The sequence below is a fragment of the Harmonia axyridis genome, chromosome 7 (genome assembly GCF_914767665.1).
Source record: "Harmonia axyridis chromosome 7, icHarAxyr1.1, whole genome shotgun sequence".
Classification (NCBI taxonomy): Eukaryota; Metazoa; Arthropoda; class Insecta; order Coleoptera; family Coccinellidae; genus Harmonia; species Harmonia axyridis.
Window position 1 is genome coordinate 21,565,181 of NC_059507.1, and position 21,535 is coordinate 21,586,715.

The 21,535-nt window shown below is 34.9% G+C and overlaps 1 protein-coding gene across 3 annotated transcripts; it reads right to left on the bottom strand.

The window, feature by feature from the left end:
• Positions 1-1,834: 1,834 nt before the first annotated feature.
• LOC123684423 (protein borderless) lies at positions 1,835-14,997 on the bottom strand. Of its 3 annotated transcripts, none has more exons than XM_045623683.1 (8): positions 14,591-14,995; positions 9,574-9,802; positions 7,236-7,517; positions 6,713-7,122; positions 5,069-5,420; positions 4,068-4,376; positions 2,115-2,227; positions 1,835-2,062 (listed from the first exon to the last, which is right to left on the bottom strand). In XM_045623683.1, exons 1-8 carry the CDS (start codon positions 14,774-14,776, stop codon positions 2,039-2,041), a joined length of 1,905 nt encoding a protein of 634 aa, XP_045479639.1. In that variant the 5' UTR covers positions 14,777-14,995; the 3' UTR covers positions 1,835-2,038. The 3 variants fall into 3 exon arrangements, with proteins under 3 accessions (XP_045479639.1, XP_045479640.1, XP_045479638.1); XM_045623684.1 differs by having other exon boundaries at positions 1,835-2,053; positions 14,591-14,992; XM_045623682.1 differs by having other exon boundaries at positions 1,835-2,227; positions 14,591-14,997.
• Between the last annotated feature and the right edge of the window lie 6,538 nt (positions 14,998-21,535).

The window sequence follows — 21,535 nt, forward strand, 5'->3', positions numbered from 1 at the left end:
ACGGAATAACCACAGAATTAGAGAATAGTTATTTATAATACAAGTGCAGAAGGCATTGATATTCTTCCACGAGTTCAAAATTCAAAAACGAGCCACGAAGTGGCGAGATTTGGAATGAACGAGTGGTAGAATGAGCCTTCTGTACGAGTATTATACATTATTTTCTCTAATTCATTGCATTTTCATTGGAATTAATGAAATATTTCCATAAATATAATTTAGTGATTTTTGCATTGAAAAATGTTGGTTGGCAGAACTGATTTCTTTAAGGCAAATTGATGAATTGACAGATAAAGCCGTGGCGGAAAGTTCGGAGTACCAACAATAATAAAATATAACCATGAAAACTGTGCGTTTCTGATATATTCTCGCACGATTTTGTTCTACAAGATGTGGAAGAATGAACGGAATAACTACAGAATAGTTATTTATAATACAAGTGCAGAAGGCATTGATATCCTTCCACGAGTTCAAAATTCAAATACGAGCCACGAAGTGGCGAGTTTTGGAATGAACGAGTGGAAGAATGAGCCTTCTGTACGAGTATTATACATTATTTTCTCTAATTCATTGCATTTTCATTGAAATTAATGAAATATTTCCATAAATATATTTTAGCGATTTTTGCATTGAAAAATGTTGGTTGGCAGAACTGATTTCTTTAAGGCAAATTGATGAATTGACAGATAAAGCCGTGGCGGAAAGTTCGGAGTACCAACATATAATAATAAAATATAACCATGAAAACTGTGCGTTTCTGATATATTCTCGCACGATTTTGTTCTACAAGATGTGGAAGAATGAACGGAATAACCACAGAATTAGAGAATAGTTATTTATAATACAAGTGCAGAAGGCATTGATATTCTTCCACGAGTTCAAAATTCAAAAACGAGCCACGAAGTGGCGAGTTTTGGAATGAACGAGTGGTAGAATGAGCCTTCTGTACGAGTATTATACATTATTTTCTCTAATTCATTGCATTTTCATTGAAATTAATGAAATATTTCCATAAAGATATTTTAGTGATTTTTGCATTGAAAAATGTTGGTTGGCAGAACTGATTTCTTTAAGGCAAATTGATGAATTGACAGATAAAGCCGTGGCGGAAAGTTCGGAGTACCAACATAGAATAATAAAATATAACCATGAAAACTGTGCGTTTCTGATATATTCTCGCACGATTTTGTTCTACAAAATGTAGAAGAATGAACGGAATAACCACAGAATTAGAGAATAGTTATTTATAATACAAGTGCAGAAGGCATTGATATTCTTCCACGAGTTCAAAATTCAAAAACGAGCCACGAAGTGGCGAGATTTGGAATGAACGAGTGGTAGAATGAGCCTTCTGTACGAGTATTATACATTATTTTCTCTAATTCATTGCATTTTCATTGAAATTAATGAAATATTTCCATAAATATATTTTAGCGATTTTTGCATTGAAAAATGTTGGTTGGCAGAACTGATTTATTTAAGGCAAATTGATGAATTGACAGATAAAGCCGTGGCGGAAAGTTCGGAGTACCAACATATAATAATAAAATATAACCATGAAAACTGTGCGTTTCTGATATATTCTCGCACGATTTTGTTCTACAAGATGTGGAAGAATGAACGGAATAACCACAGAATTAGAGAAACTATATTCTACAACCTGACGATTATTAAAGGACCAGGGGTCTTGTCCTTTCCGGCAAATGTTATACATCCTGTATAGTTTCAAATTTTTGGTGGCTTTTTTTCAACTCTATCTTCCTATTTGTTTTGTAGACAAATCCAACAAATCAAAAATCATTAAATGTTTCGATTCTGTATTAAAATGTTCAAATTTTTATTCAACTTTTTATTCTAGATACCTATACACTTAGATTATCGTAAAATACAATAAAAATAAATAAAGTTGCGAAGATACTCCAGAATGTCTTGATTCCCACATCAATTTTGTTTGTCTTAGTGTTATACTAGTGTTTAATGAGATTTCCGTTTGTTTCTAGCATTTTCTCCTTTCTTTTCTGTTTCCACCATCTAGATTTTAGGTAGTAGAGTACTGAAAAGACTATAACCAGTAAAGCTAGTCCAGCAATAATACCAGTTGAAATTGCTTGTACTTTTCTATATTCTGGGATGTTCATGCCAACTTTCTCACTGACTGCTTGTTGATCATCATAGGAGACTGCTATTATTTGAATTCCATACTGATTGCCTTCTGGTAGATCAGATACTGAAACCACGCCAAAATCAACAACAAAATCGATTTTGCTTTCAATATTGCATTTATCCAATTGAATGGTAAAAGTTTTCTTTCTAGCAATTATGTCCATCAATGGTAGAATTTTAGTATTTTCAAATTGTTTTATCTGAAAACCCTGAATTTCATTCTTTTGATAAAAGGATTGGAGTTCCTCAGGGGTGATGTTTATGTAGTTTATTTAGGCTGTTCAACAGATTTTTGAATTATTCATTTCACATTCCATCGAGTACATAAAAAGTAGATATTTCCAATTTGTAAATAGCAACCAAAAAAGTTGAATTCAAATAAGCCGCCAAAAAGGATAAAAGTCAGAATATTCAGACAACTGTGTGTGAATAAGTGTTATTTGAAACTAGTACAAGATTCAAACTACCCATATTAACATAAAATTTTAGCATTTCGAATAAATGCTTCACACAGCTGTCACCTTACCATTACCTTAGTATAAACGGCGAAACTAAAATAAGAACTTTAAAACTATTATAGCTGCAAAAAATGGGTTCAAACATGCAATTAAAGACAATTCAGTTAAGCAGAAAATATAACAAATAGCCATAAATCGATCTAAAAACCAAAGAAACCTAAAAATTCAATTCTCTCGTACTTCAGTGATATAAGAAAAAAAAAGTAGCTATTAATGTCTTTCGAAATTAAATATTGCCTTCAAATCAATAAATAAAATGTCATTGTTGTTATTTAATGCTAAACATTCAAACCCAAACATAAGTAAATCAGAAATTTATGCATGAGTTAACTTGCAATATGAAATATATAGAGAAGAGAGGAGGTTCATTCAAAACTAGGTATAACGAACATCGAATGGATTTCACCAAAAATAAGCGATTCTTCATCTGTGTTCCTAGAAAATTTATGCAATACGCTCTATTAGTCTGACGTCACACATCGCCATTTTTGGTTCTCCTGTCAGTGTTCGGAATACAAACAAATAAATTGTCATTCAAATTAGTACGGTGTCGTTGAAGGAATTGGCTTATTTTCATAAATAAGAGTATTTGAGGAACGATTTCAGTATTAATTGATAGACAGAAGGCACGAGGTTAATACCAGTAAGTTTGAATCCTGAATCATTCCCCAGACTTTGTATAAAGCCGTGTTTATTAGTTGAACTTCAAGTTCGAACTTACTGGCATTAATCTCGTGCCTTCTGTCTATCAATTAATAGTAAAATCGTTCCTTAAATAATCTTATTTATAGAAATAAGCCTATTTCTTCAACGACAACGTACTAATTTGAATAACAATTTGTTTGTTTGGATTCTGAACGCTGACAGGAGAACCAAAAATGGCGGTGTGTGACGTCATCACTAATAGAGCGTATTGTCTAGACACACAGATGGAGAATCGATTATTTTTGGTTAAATCTATTCGATATTCGTTAGACCTAGTCAAAAATATTTCCTCCTTTTTCGAAAATTTTATAAATATTTTCGATTTTTTTATCCCATTATTGTAATAAATATTTGTAGAACCTTCAGTGTCTGAAGGTGAACTTGAAATAAATTCGAAACTGCTAGGTTACACAATATAATCCTCAGGGCCAGTTGCACCATTCGCCTGAACATTGATTAAAAATTTAAACATTGATTACTTTCTGATTCCTTAAGAGAAATCAGAAATTATTCGATGTTTAAATTTTAATCAATGTTTAGGCAAATGGTGCAAACATAGAAAATATGAATCTTTTAATTCTACTTTTTAGAAGTAGGTAAATAGTCAGCACAAAACCCCTTGACTTGACGTCATTCCTTCTCCCGATGTTTTTATACAATGATGCAAATTTGCATACTCACTTATATGAGAAGTATTCCTAGTTTCATAAGACAGCAGTGGATACTCCTCAACACCTTGCGTGCATCTCACAACGTAAAACTTCAAGTTCTCCAAGCCATATTCTGGAGGGAGCCAAGAAACCTGAAAACCCTTATAAGCAGGTATTACCGTAACATTCCTTGGAAATCCTACAGGTGGAATAAATGAGTTTTCCGGAGTGGTAGGCAGCTCATCCCCATTGGATTTTCTTGTCCACAATCGAACGGCCTTGCTAAACAACCCTTCGCCCAATTCATCCCTACAGAGTACCATGAACTCGTATTCTCTACCTAAAATTCAAAGTTTTTATGGACCTTAAGATAAATTACAAGGAAATAACATCATGGCAAGAAGACAGTTTTTCAATTCTAGAAAAAGTATTTCCTCAAGCGGTACTCGAACTCGCAACCTCCGAATCACTAGTCCAGTGCTCTACCTCTGAGCTACCGAGGAATTTACAAATTCTAACCGCATACAAGGAAGTCCTTCTCCCAGAATCAAATGTCAGTACGATCTATATAGTTTGCAAGGGTTTCAGGAAAGTCAATGTGAGAAAGGAACCTATTCACTGTCAGTGATCATCAAGACTCTATTAACCCTTCCGCACTCTATTAACTTTTTCCGGAACTGAAAAATTGTCTGCATATGCCTTGATTTTATTTTCTTGTTATTAATTCACAGACGTTGAAACCCACCACTTAAGAGGAATATTAATTCGATGAAATTATTTCCTACATAATTCTACCCTGTCAAACGATTCCATTCCAAAGGTCTAATATTATTATTATTATTAAACAAAGATTAAAGTTTAGGCAATGCCTATAAACTCTGGAAAATATACTCTACGATATAAAAAATGCACCAAGAAGGCGTTAGAATTTTTTGACCAAACTTGGTAGAATTGTTAAACTAATTGAAGGTTCAGTCGAAAAACTTCAAAGCTTTCTTGGTGTTGCATTTTTTGAATTTCGGATATTGTTACCTGGATCCAAATTCTCAATGGTGGCATCAAGGTACGAAGATGGGGGTACATCGTAGGTTTTCCACTCTTTACTCTCAACCGGCTTATACCATATGCTGTAATTCACGTTTGTTCTCTGACGTCCTGCCCACCATTTTAAGTAAACACCATGGGCTGTACTGATACCAGTCAAATTATAAGGTGCACTCGAGGGTATGGTTTCCACCAGCAGTTCTGTCTCTGCTGTTATTGTTGATGCCTTGTTGGTGACAGAACATACGTAGAGCCCTCTATCTTCTTCTTGAAGGTTATAAATCGACAAATTGCCGTTTTTTATTTCGGTTCTTCCTGTAGGTAAAGATGTTCCATCTTTCTGTAAATTGGATTAATCGAAAAACATTAAGGCATGTAATGAAGGTCTAAGTACGGTTTTGCATGCCAAAAATTTTGTTTTCTGTTGATGAGTATCTTAAAAGGAACCTCAAAAGGGTGTAAGACACATTACAAGTGAGTCGCGTCACGCTGAGAATCTTACATTGCCAAAGCTCATTACTGACCTACGAGCATTAATACCATTAAACATCTGGCTAATGGCAACGAAGTGGCTTTTCTGTGGGTGCCAAAATATAGAGGTTACTTTCCAAAAAATATCAAGGGTAACGCAAGCTGGATCTGAAGCCTTCTGTGGGCTTAAAAATACTATGGGCCATGGGGCAGTAGTTTAACAATAGGATATCAGGAATAAGAGATATATCTGGAGGAATAGACCTGGACTTGCTTAAGAGTAAGGATTCATGGTATTTTCTCTGTCTTACATAAAGAAGCTAAGGCAGGTATCAAGATCTAAGCTTTAAGTTATTGGGAAACTGTTGATGAGCTTTCGAGATTGGTTCAAGTACCTCCTCTACTGCATGGGCATGTCGGTAGATAAATTTGCCAATTCTGACATAGAAACAGCTTAGAAGAATTGTGCAGGCTAAAAAAGATCATAGATCCCAAGAATTGCCAATGAGGTAGACAATTTATTTAAGATAATTTGTTCGCATTCTGATTATAATTCAATCTAGATTGCAGAAATCTACGTTGGGTTAGGTTATCTTTATACATTGGCTCAAAGATATCTGTATAGTGATGTCCAAAGGCATATTTATTAATTAAATTCAAATTACTACGAGGCGAAAATTTTCGAAAGCCCTTCTAGGTCGTATTAGCTCGTGGTAGCCTTCTATTTCCTGATTTAACTCCTGGTGAATTATCTCTTTGGGGACAGTCAAAGCTGAGATATACAAGCTTTGACCTCGAAATGTCAATTTCAAAAAGATATTCTAGTGAAGAGTGGGCGAAAACTTCTGCTCGATATGTATATTGTTCACCAATAACGCTATACATATTAAATGTGTTATACATAATTCTAATAAGTGTAGATTGCGTTACATCACTAAAATTCAATAGATCTAGTGAACTAACTCACGACGAAGCTCTCTGCTTTGTTTACTAAGACTAAGGAAAGAGTTAGTTGTGTTACAATATATTTATTGATCCCTGTATTGTATCAAGCTTTCATATTGAGAAAGTCCAGTCATCCACGAGTCATTGTAGAGGAAATGTATTAAAATATACCTTGTTAAAGTGTTTTTATTCCAACCATATTTCACAGAGACCTACCTTATACCATACTATGATGGGCTTGTGTCCATTTTCCCCATCCTTCGCTTGACATGGTATTTCTATGAGTTCCCCCAATTTTTTAATGTACATATTATTAGGACGGGATAAAAATACCGGTGGTTTTTGAACAATAACCTGCATAGGTGACGATGGCCCTTGAGTACCTAGCTTGTTAAAAGGGGTGCAAGTATATCGACCATTGTGGCTGTCATCTACTTTACTGATCAACAGACTTCCGTTCTTCTTGTAGAACACACCGGGTATGTTGTAAGGGTCATAAAGAAACCCATCTTTTTCCCAGTTAAGATTTTTAAGAGGCGGATTGGCTTTGACATGACAGTCTATGATTGCTTGTCTTCCGTATGGCAGGTGTATCTCGGGTGGAGCATAAATTACTTTTGCCTTGTCTGAAAAAGGATTTGAATTGTTATTATTATTAATCCTTTTGAGAAGAGTAACAATATATATGCTATTTTTGATTATAATTCTCATAGGTGGCAGATTTCGACTTCATACTCACATTGTATGTCAAGAAATGCTCTGGCTGATTGCCTTTCACCCGAGGCATGAATAACCTCGCATTCATATTCGCCATAATCTTCCATATGTGTTGGTTTTATGACTAGCGTTCCATCTAATTCAGTCCAACTCCTGTGAACCATGTGGGGATAATCCTTAATAGGGACTCGATCTTTGTACCAAACCACCCTCATTTCGTTGTCTTTGGGAAGACATGTCAAGCGTGCTTCTTCCTCCTCCAATACGGTCTGGTTTATTGGAGGAATCTCCAGTAAATTACCTCCTGGAAAAGATAATTAGTTTATAACTACGAAACAGTTATCAGTAAAGTCATCTAAGCTACAGAGTGTACCACGACCAGCTGCCACATTTAATAAGAGCGAGATGGAAAACGGGCAGTTCCAGAGGGCTAGGGTTGATCTTGGTTTTATCGTTTTCAGTGCTCATCATGCAGTTCATGCAATTCTTAATATAATCAGCGAGAAACTATTATTGGTAGATATAGTTCAATTGATTGAGTTGAACTCAGAAGCCCCCATTTTGTTGGTGTTATTCATTGTTGAAGAGAGAATGTTGATATTAAGAAGTATGTTAAGTTGATTACATTCCTGAAATGATAGGTATGTATAGGCTTAAACAGTCTCTCGTCAAAGATTTCTCTGCAAGAAGATGAATTCTGAAAAATTTTTTTGAGCTTAAAAATATTTGATGCAATGATTATTTCAGATCATTTTGATTATTGGCATTGCGTAAGCGTGTCCAGTGGCGTATCCAAGGGGGGGGGGGTAAAGGGGGATATATTCCCCCTTAGGAGGAATATTCCTCATAAGTCACAGGTCACAACGCTCAATAATTTGATTGTGTAAAAATTTAATCAACGAATTCATCAACCAGCGGTTATATCAAAGGGCTGAGATCTGATCTTACTGTCGTCGGCATAAACATCATTTACTTACGGGCTATAAATATCAAATTGATGTTAAAAATAAAAATCGGGTAAAATTAATAAGATTCTAAAGTAAAAGCTCCGAACTACTTGAATTGAAAATCAATCTCAAGAAATGTCTTGAAATTCCAAGGACATCGGGAACGAGTAATCAATTTTTTTTTCTTGATCCCCCCTAGGGCTTCTGTCTGGGTACGCCACTGAGCGTGTCGACTGGAAGAAATCACAAATCTACTAGTAGAATCTTAGAATATAGATATAAGGAACGGAAAGTAAATATTTGTGATCGATCCCGAATACAAGACAGATAGAAGTTTAGTGTCGCCAATTACAATCGAGCTAGCCGATTGTGTGTGCTAGCCAAAGGCGTGGAGAATCCTGATTTGATTGTTGAATGCTTTATCAGGAATCTTTTTTCATAACCTAACGAAAGCTAAATCATTAAACTGAGACAAACATTGACCCTTTTGAAACACGAAAGAATTTTCATGAAAAAATCACATTGTAAACTATTTTTGAGCATCAATTGATAATTTCGAAATTAATCAAATTATGTTACGCTACTGTTTTAGTATCCCGTCAGACAAGGAGTGACGAATGTTGCATCAGTTACAAGGCGATTTCCATTCCTCTCATTAATGTTCTTAGATTAGAATACACGAGAGCTTTCAAGTCATAACCAATTACTAAGACAAAGTTGTGAAGAGAGTTTTTGTAACATCAAGAAATATTGACGGTTTGAATATTTTAGAGTTGATCAGAAAATATATTAAAATAAGATTGCGACCATTTAAGATTATTCATTGGATATAGAGCAGGGAAAAGCATCAAGCAACCTATTGGTATAAAATACCATAGGTGGTGGCACAACCTCTTCAACCTTTTTCTTGGCTGACTCTGGAGCTGACCTTTTCACCTCATAAAGACATGGTGTCTGGAAATTCGGTTGCTGACACTTGAAACTTCTAGTGAAAATAAAAAACGAGCGGCTATGACATTTCTAGGCACTTACAAAGTCCCAAAGCGAAGAAAATTGCCTCAATATTTGAAGACTTAAAAACAACAACATGAACAACAGACATTCACAACATATCTACTAAAGTGTCAGGTATGTCAGCATTTGGCATCAATTTATCTAGCTGTAAGGACTTTGTCGTTATTTAAAATAAATGAATTTTCATATATGTAATAATATTCCGATTTCAAATTGTCTACTATGAGTAGATATAATTTTATTGGAAAGTATCAATAAATAAATAAATAAATAAATAAATCATTAGGTAGCACACTAGTGCGATAATGAATCAAAAAAGCTCTAGAACAATAATGGAGGATATTATAACATTAAGATGAGTGTCAAATCATAATCATGATGTGATCAAATTCAATATACCATTCACTGAAAGATGGAACCAAGTGCCATTTCTGTTCCTTCTACTGGGCGTTCGGTTGGGAAAATTAACTTTGCATTGGAACCATCCATCATCTGACTCTCTAATAGAAGTGAGGTTGACTGTAACGATGTCGTATCTGGGATGTGGATGTTCTACCAAATTAAGACGTCCCACATAGGGTTCATTGGAGGTTATAACGCCTTTGTGATATGTAAATATTGTCCGTTGCTGGGAACATAAGACATAAGTAATGAAAGTTGATTATTTCCTTATCAATCATACTGTATGTATAATGTATATTTTGCATCATTCTTCAATTCTGAATATTCAATCTATTGAATTTTAGCCTTCAAAGTAGGTACATCAGATTTGTATAAAAAATGATAGCAATAAGTTCTTGCAGTTTCAAAGAAAAGCTCAGAACGACAAAATTAAGTTTTTATATTTCTATCAATAATGTTTTGAAATCGAAATATGAGAAATATTTTTTTTTTAATAACAATCTAATGAAGTGTAAATTTTTGGGGTGAAGCTGAATATTTGCTATGTATTTTTTATAAACGGCATTCTAACAATAAAATGAAGAGAGGTAGAAGTGATATCTGCAAAACTACTTCTTTAGTATGAAATGTCACTAATAAAATTGACAATTTTCATCGTGAAATTCAAATTGTTTGTTTGATGTCTCATTTTAGTTTGGTTCATTGATAATATAAACTATCGAATATTATGACAATGTGAAAAAAAAATGGTTTGAAAACGTATTTTATCGTCTACCTACATGCCGTTACATTTGCATTATTCATAATTTGAGCAATCTAATTATCTTGTTAATCACTTATCTCAGTTGATTATAATTGAAATACTTGTACGGGAACATAATTCTAAAATGTCAATTTGGATTATTTCAAGAGTTCAGTGAGCAAAATTGAAATTATAGATATAGATAATGTACAGGGTGGGCCAAATTGAACACTTTTGAATGAGAAGTCCTATTTCTATTCTAGATAGACGAAAACTGATGTAGGTGCCTGATTTCATGAGAAACTCATTGGCGAAAACTGCAACTCCATATCAACATTACATAGGTACAGGGTGTTTTTCGAAAATGTTCATTTTCGAAATATTGCTGTAACTTTTTTTCTGTTAAAAATTTTTCATTACTGATAAAACTGTCTTGTAGCAACTTTTTACGTAGAAGTTAATTGAATTTTCCGCAAACTTATATTTCATGAAATATCACTATGAAATATTTTTTTAAATAAAAGATATAATAATAAACGTTAGTTCAGGCTATATTTTTAAAATGGCAATTTTTAGGTCTTTCGAAATATGTAGAAATAAACGAGGTGTTCCATTTGAAAAAAATAATTCATGCTATCTCTTGATGGTAGATTAGGTACCAACTCACTCGATGACTTCTACAACAACTGATGAAATACTTAATGCTACAGCTGTTGTATTAGGTAGATATATGTGAAATCAAAATCCAAAAAGCGGTCACGGTAGATTTGCATTACGATAAGACTGTGCGCAATCGATTTTTGGAGAATTTCTACAAGCTCAATTGTTAGCCCAACTCAAGCTCCAACTCTCGCTACACACTACTCTCTATTGAGTCTCAAGCCATGTTGGCCGACTTGCATGAGTGTATGTAGCAAGCTTTATGCTGAGATATCTACTTTTCCTCGGGCCCATTTTGGGATGTTGATACAGTTTGATTCTTCAAACTCTATCAAAATTTCTGAATTTAATATTACTAGAGTTATTTCTGATTTTTTTCAAACTATATCCCTAAAACGAAGCATGTTAGGATATATGTTTATATGAACTTTTTTTCATGGAAACAGTTGTTCTATCTGGCGCCAAAGTTTTTGAACTAAAATCTGGACAAACCTGCATTTTTTATACTCGCGGGGAGACATATTTTCTTGTCTGCCAGGACGAAAGAACCGACGAAGCGGTCTCCCATAGTCGAGCGTTCGGATAATTTTACAGTCTGTCAGCTCGGGACACGGCCGCACGACTGTAAATCAGAGAATGAACTTGACTGGAATCTCTTCGACGCCTGCTTCCAAACGCTCGAAAAAACGCCTCGTGAGTGGCGGGCATTAGAAATATAAGCTTCTGAAACTTCAAAAATTATATACCTGAATTTCAAGTTTCCTTATGCCCGCCACTCACGAGGCGTTTTTTCGGGCGTTTGGAAGCAGGCGTCAAAATAGCTTGCGTCCAAATGGTAGCTAGTCTACCCTTGCTGCCATCGAAACCTGCCACTCAAGAGGTTGTTTTATTGAGTATCCGGGTCGGATTTCAGATGGTCACAGACAGCTGGCAATTTATCAGATACCGTAGGAACTTCGTAGCGTACCAAATTCTTGTGCAAAATGAAAGAATTTTTGATAGGTTTCATCGAAATATTTAGGCAGAAAACCTGTACATGGAAAATAAAAAGTTCAGCATACGCAAACAGGAATATCAAAAATAAAGCCTTTGGGGAACTAGTAGAATATTCCAAAGGAAAATTAGAGAATGAAAGAGTAGATGTAAATTTCTATTTGGCCGATATCGTTTTCCATCGTTATTGACAAATCTTTCTCTACATTGAAATAAACATTCATTAATTTCTCTTTAAATATACTCGTTTTCTTCAATATCAAAATGACACTCTTTTTGGAAAACCCCTTCAGTATAACAACTGATATTTTATTTCATTTCAAATTAGCTAATAACATTTATAGTTCCCGACATATTTTTTGATACGACTTTCGGATTCTTCATTCGATACGTAAACAGAAAATTACAGAAGGGGTTTTCCAAAACGATCTGTCATTTTGATATTAACGAAAACGAGTATATTTTAAATTAATGAATGTTTATTTCAATGTAGAGGAAGATTTGTCAATAACGATGGAAAACGATATCGGCCCAATAGAAATTTACATCTACTCTTTTAAATTAATGAATGTTTATTTCAATGTAGAGGAAGATTTGTCAATAACGATGGAAAACGATATCGGCCCAATAGAAATCTACATCTACTCTTTTATTCTGTAATTTTCCTTTGGAATATTCTACTAGTTCCCATAGGATTTATTTTTGATATTCCTGTTTGCATATGCTGAACTTTTTATTTTCCATCGATAGGTTTTCTGCCTAATATTTAGTTTTTCGTTTTTGAATAACTATAAGAGTGTATTTTGAAATATTAAATCGGCAGCTTTCCTAAAATACATTTTTGTTTCATGAAATTTTTCCACCTGTCGCTCTTCACTACAGCTGCGGTCACCGCAACTGCGCTTAGCCAATACCTCCTAGAAAACATATAATTACAACATAATATAAATCTCAATTTTTCTGTGTTCATCAACAGTTGAAACCATAGAAATATTGAGACTCTTAGGTAAAAAATGGTTTTAGACCATTTTCTGCCATTTATTTTGATACCATACGATGTTATATATTTTTGAAATCAGGAAAAAATAAGCTTTCGGAAAATGGCATAGAAATCTGGTGTTCACATTTGAAAAAACATAACTTTGGGTCATAGCTTCGTAATTTTCAATTCAATTCATTTATTTCCAAAGACAATTTTACAATTGTATAGGAATAGTCAAATCAAACATATATTATTAATACTAAATTATACAAAAAAATTAAAAACAAGATAACATATCATATTAAAATTTTTAAATATTCATCCACACGATAAAAACAATTCTCAATAAAAAAAGATTTCAACTTTATCTGGCAAATTATTAAATATTAGAGGGCCTAAATTATGGGGAGATCAAAATGCAACTTTAGACATACAAACGTTGGTTCTCAAGTTCGAGCTATATCTGGTATTGAAATTGTGAACATCACAGTTCCTCCTAAATTTATCGGGATTTGTGAAAACATACAAACACATTTCATACAAAAACGACGACGGAACAGTCAAAATTTTAAACTTTCTAAAATAGTCTTTGCAACTAGTAGTTTTCGGTGTACCTGCAATAGAACGTATACACCTCTTCTGGGCCACAAATACGTTCTCACAGAGTGTAGACCAACCCCAGAACAGACACCATATCTCAGTCTTGCATCAACATTAGCATGATATATCTGAATCAGTTGTTTCTCCGTTAGAACAGTTTTCAGCTGTCTCAGAACATTGCTTTGAGAGTTAACTTTTGGTACCAAATATTCACAGTGTGACTTCCAGTTAAGGTTAGCATCAACATATAGGCCTAAAAACTTTGTGCTGCCACTAAAAGATAATGACTGGTCACATAATCTGATATTCAGCTCATTAATACTCTTCTGAGAATGGTGAAATCGCATAAATGTCGTTCTATTAGGGTTTAAGTGAACTGCGTAGTCAGAAAACCAACCGTCAATTCTTTCAATCAGATTATACCATTTTTTTTTAATTAAAGACCCTTTTGAAAATACAAGCACGCCTCTGGATTCTACGTGAAAAAGTGCCTGTATAATGTTTTAATTTCAGAGCTCTATCATCATTCAGATATGAATGTTTTTCGATATCGCCAGTTTTCCAATTTTCGCTTTTCGCTCGAAAACAAAAGGAGGTGGCCAAAAATAAATACTACCCTTGTTAGTTTCTCAGAAAAAGAGACCAAGAATGGGGTATCAGATTTTGTCTATCTCCTCTAGTTTAAAAGTTGTGGTGCTAAAACATCGAAATTTGCCCACCCTGTACAATCTACCAACAAACCAAACCAAATCAATCAATCAATAAAAATCACCGACAAATTTTAGTATTGTAACCAGCTTTAGTTCTACTCACGACGAAATAATAGTCGTTCTCACAAAAAAAAATGCGACATTGCCTCGTCTATAAAAATTCGGAAAAAGTAGGAATTTGAAGCATTTATTTATCTTTAAACTTTTTTCGTGCAGAAAGCGCTTTTTAGTACAATATTGACTTTCTGATCTGCTTCAATTGCGAATCCACTTAAAATGGTGGATTGGCCGCCATTTTTGTTATGATGAAATAAAAATCTTGCTTACGTCCTTGTTCCAATACAGCTTGAAAGGAATAGGCATACTCTCAGGAAAATCCACATCGCAGCTCAAAACCACCCAGCCTCCGATAGTGGCCGTCAGGTAAACGGGTTCTTTCTCGTTTTCTCCATACTCAAAACCAGAAACCCCCAAAAAAAGGCCGATCAGAAGGAAGCACCAAGTCCTTCTCATCTTTGATTTCACCAGAACCACAATAAGTATGTTGCACTAGCGAAAACTTGGACATGCATTGCGTGCTCGTAGTAGCAACTGTGATGGAAATTGCTCTACAATCTAAATCAGATGTAATGACAAGCTTCAGCGGTCAAATTAGATTAATAGATGTAGGAGGACCTAAATATTCCTCTGCGTTAGAGTTAGATGAGGTGATGTGTTTTATTTGTGCGTTTATAAGAGGTATATAGCCATTTGTCATTTCGAATTTACGAAGTCGGAGTACGCTGTCTTAATTTAATGTTTACGTTCGCTGATACGGCTCTAAAATTGGGAGTACCTATTAGTTCACGCTTTAGACAGGTGCATCTTTCCGGTTTAGAATAATTTAACTCGTTAACTAAATATGTGAAAAACGAAAAACATTGACTTAGACCTCTTGTATCAGTCGGATGAATTGTATGCTTTATCTGAAGTTATGAATCCTTCTCAAATGTTTGCTAAACAGATATTGTATGATATTGTATAGTACAGGCTGTGGAAAAATAAAACTGCAGCTTTCTGACTGTACACATAAAACAAGAGGAATAGTAAATAGATTATGCAAACCAAGAGCAGAAAAATGAATAGGCCAGAGATGTTTCAGCTACTTAGCTGGTAGCTAGGTATTTATGACATGGTTCCCGAATTCTGGCCCAAAAAAATAAACTTAGCAATTGGTAAAGAAAAAAAAGACGTACTTCGATACTTTAATAAAGCATGAAATACGAAAAAATCTCTATCTATACATATCTATCATTAGGAAAATTATGAATACTGTTTGTTATCGTTATTTGATGTATGTTCAGCTTATGTAGATATTCTGTGTAATGGATAAATGTTTTTTAATAGTTTCAGAAGATTTTTGTTTATTTTCTTTTTTTTTGCTACTTACTGTTCATTTATTCATTAAAAATGGCTACTGTTAAATTTCGGGAGTAAAACAATGTTAACCTGTAGCTACACAGAAATAAAGCAAATTAGTAGATTGACTGCCGCGGCTGATAGTTCATAGCCGAGCATAGTGAGGCTAGGAAATCAGTCAAGGCAGTCAATATACTTTGCTGCCGAATTGAATATATCATTTTTTCTATGGTCATAACTGTAGCTAAACAGAAATAAACTTATCCCCGACTTTAGGCTATACGCGTAGGATAGAAAAATCTCCTCATCTTCGGCTTCTCACTTCCCGTTAATAGGAACATTCACTCATTCTCAGATATTGAAAATATCAGAAGGGAAGAGCTCGGTCGTGTCCGGTCCTTGTGGTACCCATGGTTCTCGTCGAACTTCTGGTCCTCTTACACTCCATCTCGCCGATCTTTGGATCTGTCTGTCGCCTTCTAGGAATTTTCTCACCGTCCTTGCAATACACTTTTCGAGGTCCCTAGGGTAGCGGTAGAAAATCCCTAGCGATTCACCTATCAGGGAGTTGAATCGACTCCTGCCCACCGCAGATTCCAGGAGCTCCCTGACCCGGGAAGCTGCAACCTGTGGAAGGGTCCCTGTCCAGGGTAACGGACGAAGCCGTGTGGAAAGCAGCTCAAGAATTCTTCCACCGTAGCTCTGCGGATCGTAAAAAGCAATCAAAGGCCGTCACCTCTACGACACGGAGGAACCCATAAATGATCGTGAATTTAAGGAAAAGGAATATAGAGCCGCTGCCTGAGGTTCGTGAGGGCGTGTCTGGAGTCGGCGCTAGGACATGACAGTATGCGGGACGTCGGTGGCAGAGTGGTAAGGAGACGGGCGTCTGTCGAACAAAATGCTACGCCTCCACAATCTCAACATTCTGGGAGAAGAATAACACGAGTTTCTCCTACTGCTGAAGGTGCTGCGTAGGATCCTCAATCAGCACTCACCCAAGCAGACCTACCAAGAAGACGCATGAAATGGATCTATTCTATGAATGAAACGATCATGCACATATACTATGAAGTGACTAAAATGGAAGAGAATAAAATGGGCTACCAGAAGAAGCTGTTTGCAGAATTCCACAGAAACTACCCCAGAAGTTTCTGAGCAAAGAGTAACCAACCAATACCTGGTCATATTGCGAAATAAACTTGTACCCGATGAGAGACTAAACACCGTAAAAAAATTAAGCCCAGGTGAGGCTACAAAATAGGAACCTCATTAAGAACGAAGCGACAATAGAAGAGAACTACGATTGTACAGAAAACTAACACAACATCAATGCACAAATAAACTCATTATTATGATTATTATTAGCGTTTATTTAAGCGCCATTGAAGATCACAGAACTGTTTACAATGCTGGCAAGTCGTTATATTGGGATGTAAGTCATGTAAAACCTACGGATTAGAAATAAATGCATAAAGAATAAAGTTAACGACCGACAACGAATTCCTTTTAAGTTCTACAAACACAGGAAAAGTTCATTCAATTAGAAACAAAATCAAATTAGAATTCAGACAAAGTAGACCTTATCATTGCGAACAAGCCTAAGTTCCTTAAAGCGATGTTGAAAACGACCTCATCATTCTATGTACGGGCCTAACTAGTAAAAACATATTTTTTTTGAAAATTCCCATTTATTCGTCAACATACAGACTCTTCTATGACGTAACTGTGAGGGAACTTTACCAAAAACGCCTTGAACAGCACTCAATCGAAGCTACGGATAATGTTGATGTCAGTTGGGAAAAATTAAAATCCAATATCAAAGGAGCTGCTGTAGAGGCAGCAGGGACTGCAAAACGAAACACTCAACATCACCAATGATTCAAAACACCTCGTCTTGTTAGGAAGTCAAAATACAGTGTAAGAAGAAGAATAAAGCGTACTTGAGCTACCTTTCGAATCGATTGGAGTCCTATAACCTCTACAAAAGGATTCGAGAAGAAACTAATAAGCTGGTCAAAGGAGTAAAGATGAATCACTGAGAATGAACAACTAGAAAGTGACTTCTACGGGCTTCATAGGTAAATATGGCGATTTATAAGATGCCAAAGTAAAGAGATCAATGAACTTAAACCCTAAGGCCCGATCGAGGTAGAAATCTAGATAAAATACCTCAGAGATCTTCATAGAAACGAAGAGACTACGGCAGCAAAAAGTACACCCAATATATGCATAGACAAGAACATTGAAATAGATGAGACAGATGTGGAGAAAGGACTGAAGAAACAGAAAAACACCAGGTCAAGACAACATCTCCGCAATGAACCTCTTAAATACGGAGGAGAAGAGCTGATCCAAAAACTGACGAAACTCGCTAACAAAAATACTTCACCACAACATGATTCCGGATGAATGGCGAATAAGTACTCTTCTTCTGTTGTTCAAAAAAGGTGACAAAAAAGTACCTGAAAATTATATGACGAATGATGCTGCATTCTTTATCAGATAAATAACGGAAAAATCAATTGAATACAACAAATCAGCAGTCTTTTGCCTAATCGATCTCGAGAAAGCTTTTGATATGATCCGTCTCCAAGATATAATACACCTTTCATATGATCGGCAAATACCTAGTAACATCATTAAAACAATAGAGAACATCTATACAAACAACCAAACCAAGTCCAAGCAAAGATTAACAACGCTCTCACTACACCATTAACAGTTGAAAGAGGCATACCCCAAGGAAACTCTCTAAGTCCTTTGCTGTTTAACATAATAATGGATGAATTAATCAGACAAGTTCGAAAGCTACGGGGATATAAAATGGGAAACAAAGAGAATAAACATCCTGTGTTATGCAGATGACTCTGTACTAGTAGCAGAAAATGGAGACGATCTACAGAGACTTTTGTTTTTGTTCAATAAAGTCTGTAAAACTCTAGGTATGACAATATCCGCAGCTAAAACTGAATGTATGCCTACATCTGAAACACCTCTAAGATGCAAACTGATAATAGACGAGTCATAATACACCAGGAAATGAAATTTAACTACCTGGGTATAAAAATATCAAGCTATGGTGACGTGGAATCAAAACTGCGAGAACAGGAAATAAAGGCAACAAGAGCAGCTGCTCAATTAAATGATGTCATTTTCCGAAATAAACACCTTCGAATAGAAACAAACACCAGAATTTATAAAACTGCGATACGACAAATGCTCACCTATTCGGCAGAAATCAGACCTGAGACCTCAAGAACGCGGCAAATAATGGAGACAACAGAGATGAAAATAGTTCGGAGGATAGCAGGAAAAACATTGTGAGACAGAAAAGGACCGAATACATCAGACGAACATGTGAAATAGACAACATAAATGAATGGGTTCAGGGAAGAAATAATGGAGCCCACATATAGACAGAATGAACAAAGATAGGATAGTTAGAATTTCGAGAGATAAATCACCGTTAGGTAGAAGGAGTATCGGCAGACCCAGGAAGAGATGGAGCGACAACTTGCCCAGATAAATGGGTCTATAAACATAAAACAAAAACATTCTACAGGCACTTTTTTCAGTAGAATCCAATGGTGTGCCTAATGATTTGTTTCTTGTTGCAATTAGTTTTGATATTACAAAAGTGTTTTTTCGAATGTAAACCATAAGTCCATGAAAAATTTTATAACAAATGAAATCGCCTTCTTTCCCTTTTCGAAAATATATAGCCATGATATATAAATTCATTATCAAACTATAAATACCATCAAAAGTTTCGGTTTCACACGGAAAATCCACCATGTATCTATGATTATCTGTCAACTTCAGATAATTGAAATAATAATAATATAATAATAAACTTTATTTATTCTTTGGCCACCAATATCTTCGGATTTAACACCGTTAAATTTTTCCAACATTTCCACATTTTCAAATTGACAAATCTTGTCCTTTAAATGTGACCAAAGAAAAAAAAACTGACGGTGTTAAATCCGGAGACCTTGCTAATTTTGAAGAATATCCCTGCCTTCTGTTCTTGTATTATAGATAACTATTCTAGCTCAAAGGAATTCTGAGATCAAAAAATATGTCATTCTTTTTTTTTCTAGCTCAAAAGAAATTCTGAGATCTGCAAAGAATTTGAGACAACCGATACACGACGGCTGGACAGAATTAATTTTTACTTCGATTTTCTCATGATTCAATCATTAGACACCATTTTCGGTAGTAAATCCGAGAATTTCAAGAATATGGGTAAAAAGTGAAACTTTTAGCAGCTTTTATTTGCATATCATCGTCTTTCTGTGACTCATTTTAGGTTCATTTATTCTATTCCAGTGAAATTTCGTTTATAATAAAATTATTCACTATAATTGAGATACCTACTTGTCATTGATTCGCTTTGTATTCTCAATGCCAGCCGAAAATTAGTCTAGTTCATCTCAGGAGATCATTTAAAATCATTGGCGTAGACAGGATATTTTTATGGGGAGAGGAGCGGTGTAATAGAGAATACACCGCAAAAAAACGCAGTGTTTTTATTTTATACTAGACTTTCTAGAGAGAAAGCCCTATTTTCTATTATCTGTTTTTTGAAATAAAAGAAGAAATATTCTGATGTAATCGCATAAACTGGCAAAATTTTTTTTTTCACATATTATGCGATGTGCATATGCTCACATTAGTACTGCAATTATTTCTTTAAGAATAATCGAACAGATATTTTATTATTCTTCAATATAAAATTGAACCCAGGTGTACCTACATATGCTCACATTAGTACTGCAATTATTTCTATAAGAAGAATCAAACAGATATTTTATATATTAATTTATAAAATTAGCTATCATATATATTTGTTTGGTATACCTTATATCGAGTAGGTGGCTATTTAAAAAAAAATTGTTTACGCCAATGTCTGAAATAGCTATATATCATGGTATATTAGGTAATAAGGAGATGTGGGTGCTATTTATTAATCTGTTTTTCAATAAGTCGAATATACAGGGTGTTTAAAAATGATGCGGCAATATTAAAGAGGTTGATTGCCCATGTCATTTTATACAAGAAAGTTTTTATAAAGATAGGTCCGCAAACGGTTCGTTACCGATCTGCAGTTTAATAAAAAAAAAAAACAGTAAAAATTAGATTTTTCCAAAACGTCTTGAGATATCACAATGAAATTTCAGGCGTGTTAAAAGCTGTGGCAGACACATACTTTGCAATGCAACACAATGCTTCAGTCATACCGGAGGCATTTTTTAATGTATCACTTTTTTTTAATTTCCACCAGTGGCGTTCGTACGTAATTTGACCTGCCTGTTTTGGCAGATATTGTTGGTACGTCACAGATTTTCCTGAAATGAAAATTGTTTTTGAAATTCCCAATCATTTCTTACCAATGTTGTTTACTTGTTTTTTTCTAATCCGATGCACGGTTTTGGCTTAAAAAAATGACAACCGTTTCTCTGCATGATCATAACAATATCGTTAATAAAGGGTGTTTTTTTTAGAGCTATAGAACTTTAAATTGCAATAAAACAACGATGGATTATTCGATTGAATAATAAGATAATCTTGTGGCATTTCAATCTAAATATAATTTCTGGCATATGACCGCCACGGCTGACTCGGATGTAGTCCAATTTTCGATGACTTTTTCCAACATTTGTGGCCGTATATCAGTAATAACACGGCGAATGTTGTCTTCCAAATGGTCAAGGGTTTGTGGCTTATCCGCATAGACCAATGACTTTACATAGCCCCACAGAAAGTAGTCTAGCGGTGTTAAATCACAAGATCTTGGAGGCCAATTCACTGGTCCAAAACGTGAAATTAGGCGGTCACCAAACGTGTCTTTCAATAAATCGATTGTGG